We start from the raw sequence: 18,569 nt of genomic DNA, 5'->3' as shown, positions 1-18,569 counted from the left end.
TTTTGGTGTGTTGTTGTCTGGGGTGGTTAGAGGATACTCGAGTAATTTCTCAGTCTTTCCCTTTGCTGCTTCTGCTTGTGTTACTGACATGTCAACATCAAGGTCTCAAGTACTGGAATGATAGCAGGGCTGCAGCTGACAGACTGCAGTATCAGAGTTCTCTTGAGAAACAATCACAGGCTCAGTCCAGTGATATAGCTCTGGTCAGGTACAGTGAGTAGAAGCGCAGCTGTAAGACCATTCTGTTGCTATGTACTGAAGAAAGTGTTCAAGCATTTCATGTCGCTGCTTCGGTGACCTGTCTCAGTACTTTTCTGTTTCAACTTTTATGGCCATACTGTCCTCTTTACTTTCAGTTCACCCTTATCTGAGTCACACTGCAAACATGTTAAACTTTTTGTCCTTTCACCCCAAAAAGGATGTATTTCTGACTCCAGCCACCACCAAGCTTGTAGTTTCCACTTAGGTAAGAGATCTGCATTTCAGTCAGGTTTGATAGCTATATCCACTTTGGTCATGCTTGAGTAAATTTTTGTGTGGGCGACTGCGTTAGCAATTGTTCTATCAATCCTGAAGTCTATTTCAGTCATTGCATAGAAACATCCTAGGAGCTGAACCTACTTGTCTAGGATTGTCTCATATACAAGAACAGAGGCAAGAATTACCTCTGGATAGCTCTCTCTTGACTTTTACAGAGCTTTTCCATTACAGACTATTCTAGCTAGTCACTTTTGAACATGGATTAAAACATTTGGAAGATATAAAATTATGTGCCTAAAACTGCAGTGAATTCCTGTGAAATAATGATCCTTTGCTTTCATCATGTGGGTCTCCTTGAAGATGTTTATAGGTTCTTAAGGGGGACAAACATTTTAATCCTGAGAAGACGAGATTAAAGATCATGCTACCTACTCTTTCAAACTGAGAGCATCATAGAAATTTGTAACACTGCAAATCCTTCAAGTGATTGCAGGCTGTTCCCTTTAGAGGCAAAAAACTGTGGCATAATTTCACCAAAAACTCCAGAATCTAAATTTAATTCATATGGGGAAAGAATCTAGATAAATCTATAACAATAAAGTCAGAAAGAAGAAAAACTTGTGTAGGTTTCTTTTGCACCTTATGCAACCAGCTTCTGGCAGTAGAATGAATCCAAGTTTGCTGAGCAATACACAAAAGGCCAGCTGTAATGGGAGTGAGCTTTCCTCTCTCGAGGAATCATGAGCATGTTGGAAAGCAGTAGGCAAAAAGAAAAATAAAAAGATTAAACTAGAGCGGTTTGAGGAGGAAAAAAAGAAACACCTCCTAATTCTTTCCCGGGGGACTATGTGATAAGGGATCCATACAGATATACTCCTACAGAGTAGCCTCGTTTTAGGCTACACCATATGCTTGGGAGCAGCAACCACAATTGTCTTCATGCCAGAGGGAGGGCAGAATGACTCACTCCAAAGCAAGGTTGAAAAAAGAGATTTAAAAAAAAAAAAAAAAATCAATCCACAAACAACAATGGATTCACACAAATATGATATGAATGTTCTGGGTCACTTAGAAGAATAAATTGGCCAGTATCTATAGGAAAACCCAGACAGCACAAGGGAAAATAATACCTAAGTGAAACTTGTGGTAGGCCACAGTGTATTCACACTATTGAGAAGGGAACTGTACTGATAGTTACAAGAACACTTTCATCCATTCTTCTTTTTCAAGGTGATGCAAAAAGTTGCCAGCATGATCATTAAAAAGTAACTAATTTTCTGAAACACAGTTATGAAGTTTATTCATGACAGAATAAATTCTTTTATACTGCCGAGGCACTAAAACCAATTAAGCATCTTTTAATATTTCACTAAAATTTAATCACTGTGAGTCAGAATTATACCTTCATTAGGTGCATAGCCACAGGAATTTAGGACCTGACTCTATGTTTGTCTTGGTGCTTACAGTCAGGCTAATGTGAAAAAGAGAAATACATGCATTGTGGGGAATCATTTGTCATTCTCTGTGGTTTCTGCTAGTTGTGATAAATTAATTTTTATCTGCCCAGGAGACACATTAGATAGTAACTTCCTCAGGTTATGTAGAAGACAGTGGCTTGCAGGCTTATTGCAGTGCCACAGCTATCTTCTTTACAGCACTTTCCAAACACCAAATTTGTGGCTGTGTCACAGTAGGGACAGTGTTTCCCAGATCAGGTCTAGGATAAACTTTCTTACTGAATGGGGGCACAGCACAAATACACACCTTCAAAGACAACATGTGCATGTCCAGGAAAGGACTTCACAATAGAAATCTTCTATGAAAATAATGCTGAACCCTAAAATGGATAGAAAAGTTTTGTAGTGCTTGGACAAATGATTTTCACACCTGTGTGATCTACTGGGACAGCATCAGGAACAAAACAGACGTATGTTCTGTTTGAGCTGTCTCCAGTGACTGCTGGAACAACAAGCAGTCTTAAGGGAGACCATTTTCATTTTACTTCTTTTGCCACACCTCCTGGGGGAAGCATGGGTATTCTTTTTATAGGCACATGGAGACAGGCCACATCTTCCCCTCTTGTGTAGCCAGAGTCCAGAAGGTTTTTATAGCTTTATTTCTTCCACTGGTGACTGGTCATTCTTCTGGAATTCAGGTGAGGTAGAAAAATAAGAAATGAAATAAAACTTTTCCAAAAGTAAATCACTACACTCCAGAGCTGCAGGAGTTTCCCAGCAAGAAAGCAGGACAGGACATCTTATTGGTCACAGTGAGAGGCTGTGCTCAAGTTTAGTCCTAGTTTCCTCATGAAGCAAAGAAGACTTCTAGTGTGCCTTGCTAAAGTCCTACCACAAGCTGAAGGCAGTGCATATCCCACCTTCACACACTATGCAGAAAGCACTGTCTAGATGTGATCTAGAAAGAGGGCTCAGTAATGATACAGAGAACTAAGAACCAGGCGCCTGTGTTATTAAGTGGTGAAGAGGCAAGACGAGGATTTCTTCCATCCAATCCCACTGCAGGGAAGCCAAAATCAGACCTGGTATGTGGAGCACAGCTTCATAGGCCTTCACAAGAAAATAAATTTCCTGTCTGCTTTGTTTCCTTGCTCACACATTCTGAGCTGCACTCTGATTCTTCTGGAGTGATTGTTTGTTGAGAAAAAAAAGCAAACAAACAGCAAATGCTTTAGTAAGGGCAACAGAAGGTCATTCCTTCTTGACTGCAGAGGTAATGAACCTTTTCAGCACTGTAGCTCTTAAAGAAGGATGTGCTCAATTTTACTCTGAAAGATTACATGAGCTATTCATACTGATAACACTCACAAAAAGTGTGTGCATGGAACTAATGTACCCTAAAACACAATGCTGGATGTGCTATCCAAGAAGCTGTGAATCTTACATTTCTATGTAATCATTTTCTTAGAGTATACTCCTCTCTATTCTAGGAATAGTTTTGGAGGGGTCACACTGAGGTTTTGTTGCTGCTTAATACTCTCTCTCTTTTTCTTTTTTTAAGCTCTCAGGGTCATTTTTTTGCACATCCTACCTACTTACACTATCTGGAGTTTACAGAAGGAGTTTTGCAGATTTTACAGCAACGGACCTCAGAGAACCTCTGTAAAATCAGAAGAATTTTACAGAGAGAAGAAGCCTTTTTTTGCAAGCTTTGCAGCTGAAAAACTACAGAGCAGAGAAATCTGTTAGTCTCTTCCTTCATTACTCACTGCTATAGAAGTTTTTCAAGGAAAGATTAAAAACAACAACAACAAAAAATCCATAATTCCATTTCAGTTTCAACAATACGTGCAGTTCTTACACATTTGATTATTTCTTTTTTTCAATGAAATTATTCAGAAGCTCTTTTCTCATATCAGTAGTGACTTCAAAAGGAGGCCTGTAATGTATAGAAGCTCCTTTGACTTGAATTCTAATAGTGGATAATGAAATATTTGTGGCTGCAAAAACCTTCAGATATGATGACTAATAATCAGTCACTGCAAATGAGTAATTATGATAACAGATCTGTATATAGCTATCTAAACAGTCTAATGGCATACTTAGCATTTTTTTTAGTTTTAGTTTTCTTGTAAAAAACTTATTTACTTGTCAAGCAGCTGTTTGCTGTCTCGGTCCAGTTGATCCTAACACCATATTTATCAAAACTGCACAACTTAAGCTGTAATTGACTAAATCTTAGGGATCCTGTAATACTTCATGACTGTTGGAGAACTTGAAGAAATTCTAGTCTTTTCTTAATGTTACACCCTCAAAACCTCAACAGATTAATTGTGATTCTCTGAAATAAAGATATCACATTTGACCAGTCTTCTGTTTGTAAACTTCTCATTTAACTCTTCTCTTTTAAGATCATCTTTCTTAGTATAAGGATTTGTTTCCTTTCTAAGTACTTCCAAACCCTCTGCGTAGTTTCTGTGAATGAGAAGTAACATGAGGAGGGTGAAATATCTATTTGCAGAAGTATGTGCTGATGCCTGGAAGAACGTAATCCAGTAACAACTGTTCATGCTTACCTCTTTGCAATGGATTCACAATTGGGTTGCACAGCCTGGGATTCTGGACTGCTAACATTCTGTTTTTAATCATGCCACTAGCCTATCAAAAGACCCATGTTGTTTTCTGTCCATTTTCTGTGCCTCGTTTGTAACATGGGAGCAACACTACTAGATTACTTTTTAGTACATTTTGTTCATGTACTAAAAATCTGTGACACTTACATGTGACCCTTAAGCAGAAAAACTCACTTCAAGGGGAGAATACACTGCTACTATTGGAATCTTTCATTGACTTCTCCTTTTCTTCCTACTGGAATCATCCCAAATGAAATCTTGATTTCTGACTTGATATATTTTACTTCCCATTTCAGTAACGTATTTGCCACTCTTCAGCAGTATGCTTTTGGACCAGGCTCAGTCTTAAAAAAAGAAGGGTATCTCTTCTTGCAAAGAAATGCTTTTATCTAATTTTGGCATCACAAACTCAAAGGATGCAACAGTATTCTTGTCTTTTGTAGAAAATTCCTAAATTCAATATTTCCATGTCTCTCTAGCCTATCTTGTCTTCTGTCCTTCCTTTACCTTTACTTTATGTGCAATAGCCAGAATCCCCCCTGTGGCGCAGGGGTAGAAGTGCCACTTCGCTACACAGAGGGCTCGAAACCCGGGAGTTGGACTCGATGATCTCTAAGGTCCCTTTCAACTCGCACGATACTATGATACTATGATACTATGATGAAACTGGCACAATATCAAATCTCTGCTTCAGGAATATTTGCATTATATACCTATGCTTTTCATTTATTTATTACATTGGAGACAATACTTTTGACCATTAGTGACTTTTGTACTCTTTATTTTCCTTTTACAATTGAAAAAAAGCACATTTTTTCTTACGTTATTGCAGAAGTCATTCTGAACAGTCTTGGTTCTTTTTTACCTTATCCAATGGTGCACATTTCATAGAGAACTTCATAACAAAAGGCTTTCTTCTGACTCAGTAATTAAAATCTCAGTGGCTGGCATAAAACGTTTGCTCAAACTTTCCTCTATTGTTCTTCATTGTTTTTGTTTTTTTATATTTACTGGAATCAAGCAATTTCACTGTGTCCAGTTCCTATTGAAAAAATACATTTCCATTGTTTGCTGAGAGATTAGATGCTTGAATCCTCAGTCTTTAGTTTTCCTGCATTCTCTTCCTGCTTTTCAAGCAGCTTGTGATGATTAAAATCTCTTCAGATAACTCTCTTTCCATGTTTCAAAACTGTGCCTATGTTCTTATCCAAATATGGCTATACTCTGGCTGTATCTTTGTGAGTAGATTTAGCTAATTATAGATTAGAATACAAATTAATATGGATATATAATATAGATAAATATAGATTAGAATTATAGATTTGTTAAATAGCAAATGTAGTTGTTCTTTTTTGTTTTGTTTTGGTTTGTTTGTTTGTTTGTTTTCAATTTCCCAGTAAGAGAGAGACTGGAGATTCTGGGAGGTTAACATTTTCAGTCCCTCGAGTTTAATCACAAGTTTGGTCACAGAAATGTTAGCAGGGAATTATGTGGGAAAACTTAAATGATATATGATTAAACTGTGTCTCAAATAGATATTGAAACAAATTTTCAGTATAAAATAACGATCTGTTTGTAGACTAATATTATGGTGGGCCCTCCAGTTCACACTTTGAGACTCTTTCAGTTGACTGGAATGGTTAGAATTGTCCTGTTGGCTATGGGCTGCACCACATTTCTCTGGCTAGTGCACAGATTTTGTGACAGAACAGCCTGAAACAGCATGTTGGTGTTTGCTTTGATCAGCCAATTACAAAGAACAAAAGAGCAGGACTTTGAGAAGTATGTGGCATTTTTGCCATTCCAGCATAACCTTCCAGAAATAAAATTTGCTTGTGCTGTAAGACACAGAGATTCTGCAGGACACATGAGTTGCGGCCCAGCATAGGCTCTCTGCATAGTAAGCAAGAAAGAAGTCACTGAAAATCCCTCTCCTCCCCTTCACCTCAGCTCACACAAACTCTTATATGAAAAGGGGATGGACGACTGTCCACAGAATTATTGTCATTTGCACTGATTTCACTGCCTGAAAATAAGTAGGAAGATTCAGGTAACTCACAAGAAAGGACAGCATGTGACTGGATCACATTGCTGTGTGCTGCCAGGAAAACAGCAAAATCCCTTTAGCAAATGAATTTCCTATGAGTTTCTAAATGTGCTTATTACTTAGAATATTGTTTCTGTTCTGTGAACCTCTCCTAGTATCGTAGGATCACCTTTTCTGATATAACTGTACAATTCTGTATTAAAGATTTCTAAGTTGTTTGAGTCAGAGGGAATAAGCATGAGACCTCAGCCAAGTAGATGGGTCATTTGTTGACAAAAATCTGGGAAGAGACTATCCCAGTTGCCACACTCTCCTAGAAGGCTTGAATGCCCCTTCCATGAGTAACTCTTACCTCTTCCCATCCTTAGTTGCAGTGATGTTGTGATTATCAGTAGAGCTGTCTGGTGACTTTATATTTATTAAACTCTAATTTAAATTCTGGCTTTTTGAAACATTGCTGTGAGTTATGATAGCTCTGTATTAACACAATAAAGATTGAATTTATGGCTATACGTTGCTTCCATAAATACTTCAATTTCACATTTACTAACATAAATACTGTGCGGGCTTTCAATTACTCTGCTAATGAGCTTAAATATGTTTTAGTTGGATTTGAATTAGTGTGAGGATTTCTTTCTCTAATGCAGTTAATATTCCAGACATATTGAGGTGAAAGGTGCTTTATCTGCAACTGAATACTTGGGTGTGACTGGATTTATCTTTTGTGCTGTCAGATGTTCCTGGGGTATGTCTCTAGTTTCTTAGAAGATGAAAGTTAATGATAAGGGCACTAAATATCTGCTCTTGTCACGTCTATATGAAAGAAATGATAGTTTAGAACAAATATCTTAAAAGTCTCATTTTGTTCCATTATACCAACATTAAGGAGCAAGGTTTTACAGTTCATCAACTTGAACCTTGAGGACCAAACTCAATGACTTCATTGGTTCAGGGCATAACAGGGGGATTCTATAGAATCATAGAATGGACCTACAAGGACAGCTTCAACTCCTGGCTTCACACAGCACCATCCAAACCCTGTGCCTGAGAGTGCTGCCCAAACACTTCCTGAACTCCAGCAGCTCAAGGCCATGCCCATTGCCCTGGATAGCCTGTGCCATACCCACTACCTTCTGGAGCAGACCCTTTCCCAACCCTGCACCTGACCATCCCCTGATACAGCTCCATGCTGTTGTTCCTTTGGGTGCTGATGCTGTTGTCAGACAGCAGAGCTCGGCACTGCCCTTCCACTCCCTGTGAGGCACTGTAAGCCATGATGTGTGGTCTGGTGGTCTTTATTCACCCTCATGAATTCTGCCTGCTTGTAGATCCCTATTATATGCAAGAAGTTGCCTGGGAATAATAAGGAAATAATCATTTTTTCTTAGAGTAATTGTTAGTGGAGGGGAGCAGAATACCTTGTACCTCAAAGGCTCCTTTCTCAGCCTTGTGCAGAAAGTTCCTGTCACCTGTTGAATGACTTCCGTACATCCTCAGGATACAATGTTCAGCAACATTTCAGACCTCATCAGAAATGTATATTCTCCGAGCTAGAAGTTTAATGCGTTTTTGTTGTTTGTTTGTTCATTTTTCTTTTTTCTTTTTTTCCCCTCTCTTACTTTGCTCTCTGTAGCACAGGGAGTATATTCATTATTGGTATCTCCCTGGCTCACCATCTCATGACAGACTTATCTAATGCTTTTGGCTCTGTCTTCACTTTCTCACTTTTCCAAATGAGCAGGAAAAAAAGCATAATGAAATTAGGAAATAAGAATGAAATAATGTATAGTACGAGTATCATTTGACAAGTCACATTATTCTCTGATGGGCAGCTGGATGCACAAGTGATGAAGAGACAAGATTCATAAAAGCAGGTAGGGATTTATATAACAGCTTAATAACAGACTCTGCCTGAAAGAAAAATTAAGAGTGCATGTCATAACCACCCCCTCTCCTCCCTCTCAAAAAACAAAAACAAAAACCAATAAAATAAAAAATGCAGGATTTTTTTCACGCTGGGTCGAGGTAGTGTTTACTGAATAAGTGTGGCTACCTTCTGGAATTATCTGACATTTTCTTCTGTTGACATGCCTGACAGAGAAATTACATCCCTCATACTAACAACTATCTTTTTCCCAAGACACGGGGAGAAAGCAGATGCAGCTATCATTCTTTTTCTAGATGCTGGTCGCAGTAGGCCTCAGTCTTTCTCATATTCTTAGATTCAAAAATGTTGAATCAGGTACCAAATGACTGTGACATTTCACACCGTAATGTGATTGGTTCTCTGTATTTGCTTCCTGGTTCCTGAGGTCTTAGGAGGAATGGCTGTTTTTAAAAAGTTTTTGTTTTGCATCTATAAGGGTTATAAACCAGTTTTCACTGTTGGCTTGATTAATTTTTAACAAGATTTTAGGCCCTTCATTCATTCCATAATGCCAGATGTAGGGGCTTTCAGGTGGAAAAAAGAGCACAGCAAAAATGACAACAGTAAACACATCAAACCTTCCAGAAAATCACAAAAAAAGCACCAGTTGTGCAATCCATATTTGTCAGCTAATTGCTCTGTCCTCGCAGTAATTAATCACATGTGAAATTTCACTGCTTTTTAGATTCTTCAGGTCTTCCTCTCAACATCTGCCCACTGTTTGATCTCCTTCCCCCTCTCCGAATTCACTTTACTATTTTTTTGATTGCTTTTGTTTTGCTGAAAGATCTTCGCTAATGAAAATTAGTCAGATTGCAGTATTAGCCTTTTCTGGATCAATTTCTTGTTCTGTGAGTAATCAAAGCAGTATTTTGCACTTCTTATATAAATTCAAGTCTTTGTTTGAGGAACTGTAAGTACACAAAGTTAGTTTCCTAGCTAACAAGGATAAGACTTTAGAGGACCCTACCTATTTCACTTGCCACCTCTCTTCCACTCCCTACTTCCTTTTTCAATACAGACTTGCAGAGCATGGCGACAATGTTAAGCACTGCAGTTATTTCATAATTAGTGTATGGGTCACAGTTATCTTGGCAAATTAATGAGTTTACAGAAACATTTCTTATTTATACTGTGAAAGTCTTGATATGACTGCTGGAATGATTTTTAAAGAGTTGATTGGGTGTTAAAATATTCCAAGAATAATTGTGAATGTGCAGCTTTCTGGAGCTCCGCTGAAGGCAGATAGAATGTGCCAGCAGAAACATGAACTATTCTTTGTGAGGTATCTGTCCTGGGACATGTTTCATACCAGCATTGCATGACTTGTGGAGGGAAAATCATGCAGGAAGAGGTTGGGTCAAGCAGCTTAGGCCCAGCAAGTACATTTCTAAGCAAATTCACATGACATTCCCTTTCAAATGCCTACTATTCAGTTAAAACAGAAAGGATGAATTGTATTGCAGTGCAGATAATGAAAAGCCCCAGAGAATACAAAAATAGGCCTTCAAGATAAGCAATGTAGTCTAGCAGGTCAGAATAAAACTGAGTCTTGGGAGTTGCAAATGCCTCCTCAAAAGAGCTGCCTTGTCTCTGCAGTGTCTGTGACTGAAGCTGTTTCAGGCTAAAACTAGATGGTATCACAACCCTCATGGATGGAGAAAAGGAATGGAATTGCCTGGCCAATTAGCCTAATCTGTTTTTTCTCTAATTTCTCTGTTTTGCATAGCCACAGTATTAACCAGCAGTTCACTGCTAATCCCCAGTGCTACAAAGAAGAAAAGAATCCATTTGTGTATTACAGTGTAATCATAATATCTGCTAATTTCCTCCCATACACTACAGGCTTCTTTTGAAAGTAGATTGCTGGCATTATCCCCATTTTATAAATGAAGAGATTTGCAGTACAGCAAAATGGTTTCTCAGGAACTGAAAGTTTCTGATAAAGTAGAGCCTGATATCAATGTAAGTGATAAAGTAGAGAATAAAACGCAGATCTCTTTAAATTCTCAGACCAGTTCATTGCCTGCAAGCTTCAGTGCTCACTCAGATCTGGGATTATGAGTGAAGTTCGCAGCAACTCCTTTTCTCAAGCATCTGTAAGTCATTTATTTTTGGATTTTCTTGATATCACCACACACTAAATTTATTTAAAGGACACAATAAGGACTTTTTAGCAATGGCATAAAATAAGGTTGAATGCAGAGAAGGTGGTAACACTGTGCTTCTTTTGTGGTGGTCTCAATTTGGTACTTTCAGAAAGTAAGACATAAGTCTCCATGAATTTGTAAAAGGTTTGAAAACTTTCCTTTAACCTTCCTAACTACTCATAACACATAAATTCACATGGGTGCATGTGTCGGTCAATATTCTATTTCACACAAGTGCCATGCCCTAGTCTTGTCCATTTCTACCCCCTCTCCAAATAAGGGACGCCATTGTGACAAAAGGTGAGAGAACAGGGCTTTTTGTTCCGTATGAAGGTCAATTGTAAGAGCTCCTTGCTCATTTCATTCCTTAAAAGCAAGGTTTTCTGAGATATTGGAACCATGTTCTTATAAGAGGATTTTTAATCTTCAGTAGTATGATTCAGAATCTACCTTAAAAGACAGGTAACAAATTCAAGTGCCAATGTGGAGCAGATTTACCTTCTGCTCCCAGCACAAAGGAAGTAAACTGCAGGAGAAAAATAGAAATTACTGTCTTATGAGTCTAAACAGTGAAATTTCATAAGGGGAAAATAAAATTTGAAAATATTTCCAAATTTCTCCTTTCAATTAGATTTTAAATGCCCTTTGTTAAGTGGATTCTCTATCCAAAGCTTGTGTTTTAGATCCTCTCCTGGGAACTGTTATTATGTCCCTACACATACACTGTTAACATAGTTGAGCACACTGCTTTCCCAGGCCCCAGTATTCTTGGGCTTCTTAAGCTGTACACCTATAAAAACTTAGTGTTAATTTAGAATTAAGCAGGAGTTTTTCTCGTTGATTTCCTCTTGCAGTCGCTCAGCAGTTATTTATTTTTCCCCCCTAAAGAAAGGATAATATCAAATATAGATCTTCACTCCCACTCTGTGATAAGAAGCAGTTCTGCAAGATTGCGCTGTCCCACAGAGATGGCAAACAATATCAAGCTCATTGCCTCAAGATATAAAGCTGTTTTTTTATGTCCTCCGGAAAGCCAGGCAATAGAATACCTGAAACCAACTTTCTGTGTTTAGTTTCCCTGAGTTGACTGAGCAAAGCCTTTCAGCAGCTCTGCTGGGCCACAGATTTAAAGAGCCCTTCTGTTTTTGTAGCAGCTCCTGGCCATTGAGTCCCAACTGCTGGGCATGATGATCCGTGACTAACAGTGCTGGATGTGTACAGCAGCCACAAAGAGAATACCCTTGTCATGCAGCAAAGCATATACTGAAGTGGCATCTTGCAGCTACCCTGCTCTGGACAATCAAATGATCATCAGTATCCCAGGGTGAAAATGTGTCTGTATGCATTTGAGGTGTGGGGAATGTTAAGACATGTCATCCATCAAAGCTGACTGAGAAGGGCTAGGTAAAGCACAGAAAGAATACCAAAATACTTTCTCAATTTGGCAGCTTCATGAAAATGAGATCTTCCCTACGAGCTTGGAAACTGTCTGATATTAATTACTTAACTCAGTAGACTTGAATTTGGTGCTTACTCCTATGCTCAGCTGTTCTCTTACAATAATGTTAATTTGAACATTTTACAAGAACATTTGAAGTTTATTTACAGAAACATCCAGAGTTCTTCATTTTAGATGTACATGGAGAGTTGATTGCTTTTTCCATAACTGGGATTACAACTATGTTCTTTTCTAAAGCTATTATTAGTAGCAATATTATCACAGCTGTAGCTCCCAGGACTGATTAAGCTTAGAAGTTACTCCATTTCTTTCAAAGGCTAAGATGAGCTTTTATGACAGGTTTCAAGGCAACTAACCTATCCATGTTTTAGGCCTGTTTTTGGCCTTGCTGCTGCTCTTTTTTCACATGGACTGGCTCCATCACAGCCACTATCACTCACTGTCACCCTTTGAAATGTTCCAAGTAGCTATATTTCCTTGAAAGCTTGCTTGTAATCAGATATGAAGAAAACGTTGTAAATGATAAAGGTTACTAGTGTTCACTCAGTATAAATTAGCATGGAGTATTAAACTGAAATACTACTATCCATGTAAGATATGTGCAAGTGTATATGCTATGTAAACTCATTTGTTTGCTGTTTGCTCTGAGAAAATAAAAGGATCTCTCTGTGTTTAATCAGCGTAAAGCAGAAGGAAGCACTCGAGCAGATGGTGCTATAACACTGTTCCTTGTGAGTTACGACCCAAGACTGAGACTCAGTTTTGCAGGGCTGTCTGTTCTTTCTGCTAACAGTGCTATTTCTTTGCAGTGATACCCCATAGCAAAACAATTTTTGAAGGACTTATGCCCTGCAGATTTTTTGTAAGCATGTAGCTGACAGTTAGAGTGGAAAGTGGACTATAGCGCTGGGTAATACAGAAGGAGAGATGAAGCAATTGGTGAAACTGCTTATGAGCCTGAAGATCATGTAATTGAAGATTGATTCTTTTATTCTGTGTATCTTCCTTGGTTTGTGTATAAGACATTCTCTTTGCAGGATAGGGATGGTAAGAAATCTGTGGAAGACAAATGAGAATGGAGCAGAGCAAAGTGTGGGATGGTTGACATCCCCCTGTAGTAGAGCTCCTCAGTCTGTGGGACCTGGGAGAGATGAAGAAAACAGCCGGTTGTAGGGGACTGCATTGACAATAAGTGCAGAGGCATTATGATCAGCAACAGCAGACCTTCCATGAAGAAGTGTGTCCCCACTTGCAGATCATCTGGAAAATGTGAGAATATATGTCAGACACAGATAGATAGCCCCCATGCTGTTCTGGCAGCAGTGTGTTGCTGTCAGAGATACAGGGAGAGGACAATTAGAAATGACTTGAGACCAGCCATTGCGGCTATCAGTAGCCATTTTAGCAACTGTTTTCCAGTGTTTTCCAAGAGGGCTGCTTTATGTCCTCTCACCTCATTCCGAATAGTTCATGTGTTTGCGCAGAACATCTCTATTATGATGGTAAATGTGACAGGGATCTCAAATACAACATTGAGTAAACCTGCCAGGTTTATCCTCCAAGTGTCTCTCATCGATATTACTTTTACCTACAGAATTTTTTGTTTGCTTGTTTGCTTGCTTTTAAAAATGGAACCAGAACCTTGCCTGTGGCCAGGCTGATGCGATGTGTAAGTGCAGGAATACACAGATGCAAAAATGATCGGATGTTCACCTTTGTAGTGCCCTGATGCTGCTTCTCCATGCAGGTCTGTACCCTCCCACTGCAGTGAGAGGTCCCTGGAGTGTTGTAATGTGTGCTGTCTGTGAAGGTTGTTTGAGGCTAGGAAAGCCTGGCACTCCCAGGAGTATGCCTTTTTCCTACAGCCATGCCTTACCATTCCAGTTACATTCGTGCCAGCTTGCTCTGTGTTGCGTGTTGTTGCCTGTGCTAAAGATCTGCATCTCTAAGTCAGAATGGGCTGTTTCTAATTTCAGCTATTTTCTCTCCCTCAAGCCTGTTGTTATCTGGCAGGAAAGAATAAAAAAGGCAAGGGGTACCTCTGGTTTTATTCTCAGCCACTGAGAATGGCAATATTTCTTTTTTTCTGAAGTAGGAGAGGCTGCCTGCCCTGCATTCTCAAGGAACATTAAAACTAAATGTAGCCTCTTGTCTTCACAAGGTAAGCAACCTGCCAGAGTTATACAGTACATGTTCAGGCAGCCATGAAGTGCTGTCACGACTGCCAGGTTCAGAATAAACTAATGCAGTGGTCATTTGCACACTCAGAAAGAACTGCTCTTTGTAGGCATGTATTATTATTCTGAATTATGTGTTCAGGTTTGAAGGTATTTAAGTTAGATCAGGTACATGTAAGGAAAAAAGAAAAAGAGCAAACTGGTTTGCTTTGGTTTTCCTTACTCCCTTTATTGTATGTTTGAGAGATGGCCCTCAAAACTTATGTATTCCTGAATACTGGGTAGTTGGACCCACAGGAATGGGGAAGTTTGAATGCTTGTTTGAACTTTATGGCTCTGACTCCTCCCTGCCAGCACACACACTGTTCCTGTGAATGTTCTCATTTCCTCGTTTTCCTCAGTAACATATTTTTTCTTTTATCATTTTCTTTTTCTTCTTAAAGGATGATTCCTGCTACAAACAAAGCCTTTGTCGTAAACAACCTTGTTTCTGGAACAGGCTATGACCTCTGTGTTCTGGCAATGTGGGATGACACCGCCACTACTCTTACTGCCACCAATATTGTGGGGTGTGCCCAATTCTTCACCAAAGAAGACTACCCTCAGTGCCAGTCGATGCACAGCCATTTCCTGGGTGGGACCATGATTCTGATCATTGGGGGCATCATTGTGGCAACTCTGTTGGTGTTCATTGTAATACTGATGGTCCGCTACAAGGTCTGCAACAACTCCCAGGGGAAGATGTCCAGCGTCAGCAACGTCTACTCACAGACAAATGGAGCGCAACCGGTTCAGAACGGGGTCCTGCCCCAAGTCAACCCCAAAGTGGTGGTGAGAAACGAACTTATGGAGTTTAACTCTGGGTCTGTGAGAAGCAGCATCTCCTCTTCTTCCAGCTCTATGAATAGCCGCGACTGTGATAACTACAGCCTCCAGAGTGAACAGGGCACATTGTCCAGTAAGTGGAGGCCCCCCTCCAGATCAAAACACAACATTGACCGTCTAATGGGAGCTTTTGCCTCCCTGGAACTGAAATGTCAGAAAAAGGAGGAAACGACAGACTCCAGAACTTCCACGGCGGCCCGCCATTCGGACAAAGAACCACTGCTGGGCCAGCCGGAGTCCAAATTTCGCAGCCTCCTCATGTTGCCTCTGGAGGGCAAAACTAAACGTAGCCATTCTTTTGACATGGGAGACTTTGCTACATCTCAGTGTTGTACCTACCCAAAAAAGATAACGAACATTTGGACAAAGAGGAGCCTCTCGGTGAATGGCATGCTTTTACAGTACGATGACAATGACCTAACAGGGGCAAAAGGGACTTATGGGAGTTCAGAGTGGGTAATGGAAAGCACAGTGTAAATATCAGCGTCTCCCCCCATCTTCTCCACTCGTGTGTTATAAATCATGGTTTGCTGCAGTAGCATGCTGCTGCTGCATTTGGAAAGAGAGGGGAGGAAAGGTTTTCAGTTGTACTGGCTAAAAAGATAGGTAAATAAATAAGTAATCGGGGTGCTAAAAGAGAAAGAAGGTCTTGCAATGTGAATAGGCACATATGGCACCATTCCTGTCGGTCCTCAGCTGAAACATGCGTGAATGTTTCAAGAAATTTACTGTTGTATTTATCATTGCTGTCCAGAAGTTTTTCAGATTCTTGGTGAACTGTCAAACAAGATTAAACAAAGAGGATGAAAAGGGGTTTAAGAGCATAAATTTAATTTTAAAGGTTTTCTTTTCTTTTTTTTTTTTTTTTTCTTTTGTAAGGGCAACTCTTAGTTTTATCCACAGAAATGCACTTTCGTGGATGTAAGAGTGGTGCTAGGGTGCATCTGGTTATTGTTGTGAACCACTTTCTCAAATGCACAGGCAAGGCATCCGCAGGGACAGATTAAAGCAAACTGTTTATCTTGTAGTGTTAACTGTGACATCTGGGAAAATAACAATACCTGTTGAGTTGGCTTTTGGTTTGGGATTTGCTGATTTTTTTTTGTTTTGTTTTGCCTTGTGTGTGCTTCTGGGCTGTTTTGTTTTGCTGGTTTCTGTGGGTTTTTTTCTTTTCTTTCCCAGCAGAAAGTCTGTTTCCATGTATTTTTGGTTTTGTTTTCAGTCTCCCCCTAAATCCCCTGGATGAAAAGGAGGATACGTACAAAGGTCAAATTTCTGAAGTTCTGTATAACTCACCTCTGATACAACCACTTCATGTCCTAGAAAAATTAAAATCCAGGGCCTGATAGGTTTTTTAAAAGTCCTCCTCTTTCTTCCATCTTCTTCATATTCTCTGCTTGTCAGGGCTTAAGGCAGATTGCAGCAACTATTGGTATCTCTGGGGGTTTTGCTAATAAAGATGCAAAAAGTAGTTATCAAGATTTCATAGTAAAGGAAAAAGAAATGGAAAACCAAAGTATCTCCCATGAACAGTCTACGTTATGAATGCCACTTGCTTCTGGCAAAGGTCACACTGTCACTCTCTACTCAACTGACAAAGAAAACAGTTTTCAACCCTATTGTGACAAAAGCTCTTTGTACAGTCTCCGTGACACAGTGTGTTTCAAGGGATTGGATATGTTCCCAATTAGCCACATAAAAAGAGTTAAATTTGGGTGTCACAGGACAGGGAGTCTCCCGTGTCCCCTGCACACAATTAGCCTTTCCCAAGTACCCCAACACCCCTGTCCCTCACCCTAAGCTCTTTGCTAGCTAAGAACTTAAGCCATTCAGGGCTTGTAAACTGATTCTCAGATTCCTTGTTGGGGAGCAATGCTGTGGTTTTGGAAATGCACATGGCCCACTGTCCTCGGTGACTTTATTGTCCTTGGTGACTTGACTGTGATTTCCAGCATTCTGGTGGCTACTGCAACTGTCCTTCTTGTTTATTAATTTGTTGGCTGCCAATGATCAGCTGCTGGGAACCATTCTGAAATTGCACATAGTTCCTATGATTTTGTAAAAGATGTGGGGAAAGGGTCAGGGCACAGAGCAAATAACACATGGAAGAAAAATAAAACCTCTATGTATATTTTTTTTAAAGGTGCAGAGATATATTGTAACATGGCTGTGTACTTGATCTTGTATTTGTCATGTTTCCTACTTGGAGTTTTAGAAATGACATCCCTGTGATCGGAATATTTTTTTCCTTTTTTTTCTTTTTCTTTTCTTTTTTTCTTTTTGCTACAAAATGTACAGTAAAAAACATTCTTGGGGAAAAGTACCTGCTTTTCATTTATTTGCTGCTCTGCGGTCTTCTATGAAACCTAAATAAGAAGCAGTGATCATTTAAACAAAGGTCTTAAAAATATGTTTGCTTTCTCTATCTCCTGCAAACTATCTTTGACTTCAGGATTTTACATATGTAAGGTAGGAATCCCACAATACAGACCCTTTTGGAATACAATCTGCTTTTTAGGGAAAAGATCTTTTAAAAGGGCATCTAACCTTTTTTTTTTCCTGTGGTCACATTTGTACAGATCTGTATCACTAATGTATTTGAACAGCGATCTCTGCCCTGATCCAAACCATGAAGAAGTAAGAGGAAGCCTTTTTGATGGCTTTGCAAGCTTTTTCCTCATAGCCAACTTTAATATATTTGAAAGAGATTCAGTAAAACTTTGTTTGCAACATCTTTCAAAGTTTGATTTTCTTGTGCTTTCCAAGAGGAATGGCACCTCTGTTGCCAGAATCTACATCATCCAACTGTCCAGATGGCAGCTTCCTATTAATGACATTTACATTTATGTTGCACTGAAGATTCTTAAGGAGGTTCATGTATTGATTTTCTTTTCCTTATTATGCTGTGGTGCAGTTCAACTACAGTTTATCATGATGCTGCTTCCCTTTGGGCATGATGCTTGGGTTGTTTTTAATTTAGCTGTTGACTTCATCATCAAGATTAGTAGCATATGCAGTCGTGAATTTTCTAAAGCAGTATCTTACACTCTTTATTAAAAAGCAAAACATCTATTTCACTTTCTCACACAGAATTAGAGTATGTCAACAGATGCTACTTTAAAATAATGGATAGCTGCCAAAGAACCCAGGTAATAAAGTGCACGATCTAACAGCTGTATTTATTACTGTTAATCATGATTTCAGTTCATTTAGCTTTAATAAATGAAGCTTGATCCACATCAGCATATTTGCACATTGTGAACAAAATGAAATGAATGCCCAACAATTGTTCCCTTTGGTACCTACAGCATTTGGGATGAAGACGACCAAGGAACTTGTACATGAGGCAGGGAG

The 18,569-nt window shown here is 39.3% G+C and overlaps 1 protein-coding gene across 2 annotated transcripts in view; it reads left to right on the top strand.

The window, feature by feature from the left end:
- LRFN2 (leucine rich repeat and fibronectin type III domain containing 2) overlaps positions 1-17,537 on the top strand; it is a 196,247-nt gene extending 178,710 nt beyond the window's left edge. For both annotated transcript variants that reach the window (XM_072333578.1, XM_072333577.1), the window contains one exon: positions 14,774-17,537. In XM_072333578.1, coding sequence (XP_072189679.1) covers positions 14,774-15,692 — 919 coding nt within the window. In that variant the 3' untranslated portion in view covers positions 15,693-17,537. The remainder of the gene's footprint in view (positions 1-14,773) is intronic.
- The last annotated feature ends 1,032 nt before the right edge of the window (positions 17,538-18,569 follow it).

The sequence above is a fragment of the Excalfactoria chinensis genome, chromosome 3 (genome assembly GCF_039878825.1).
Source record: "Excalfactoria chinensis isolate bCotChi1 chromosome 3, bCotChi1.hap2, whole genome shotgun sequence".
NCBI lineage: Eukaryota > Metazoa > Chordata > Aves > Galliformes > Phasianidae > Excalfactoria > Excalfactoria chinensis.
Note: the sequence above shows the minus strand (reverse complement) of the source record. Positions and strands in the feature narration are given on the sequence as shown.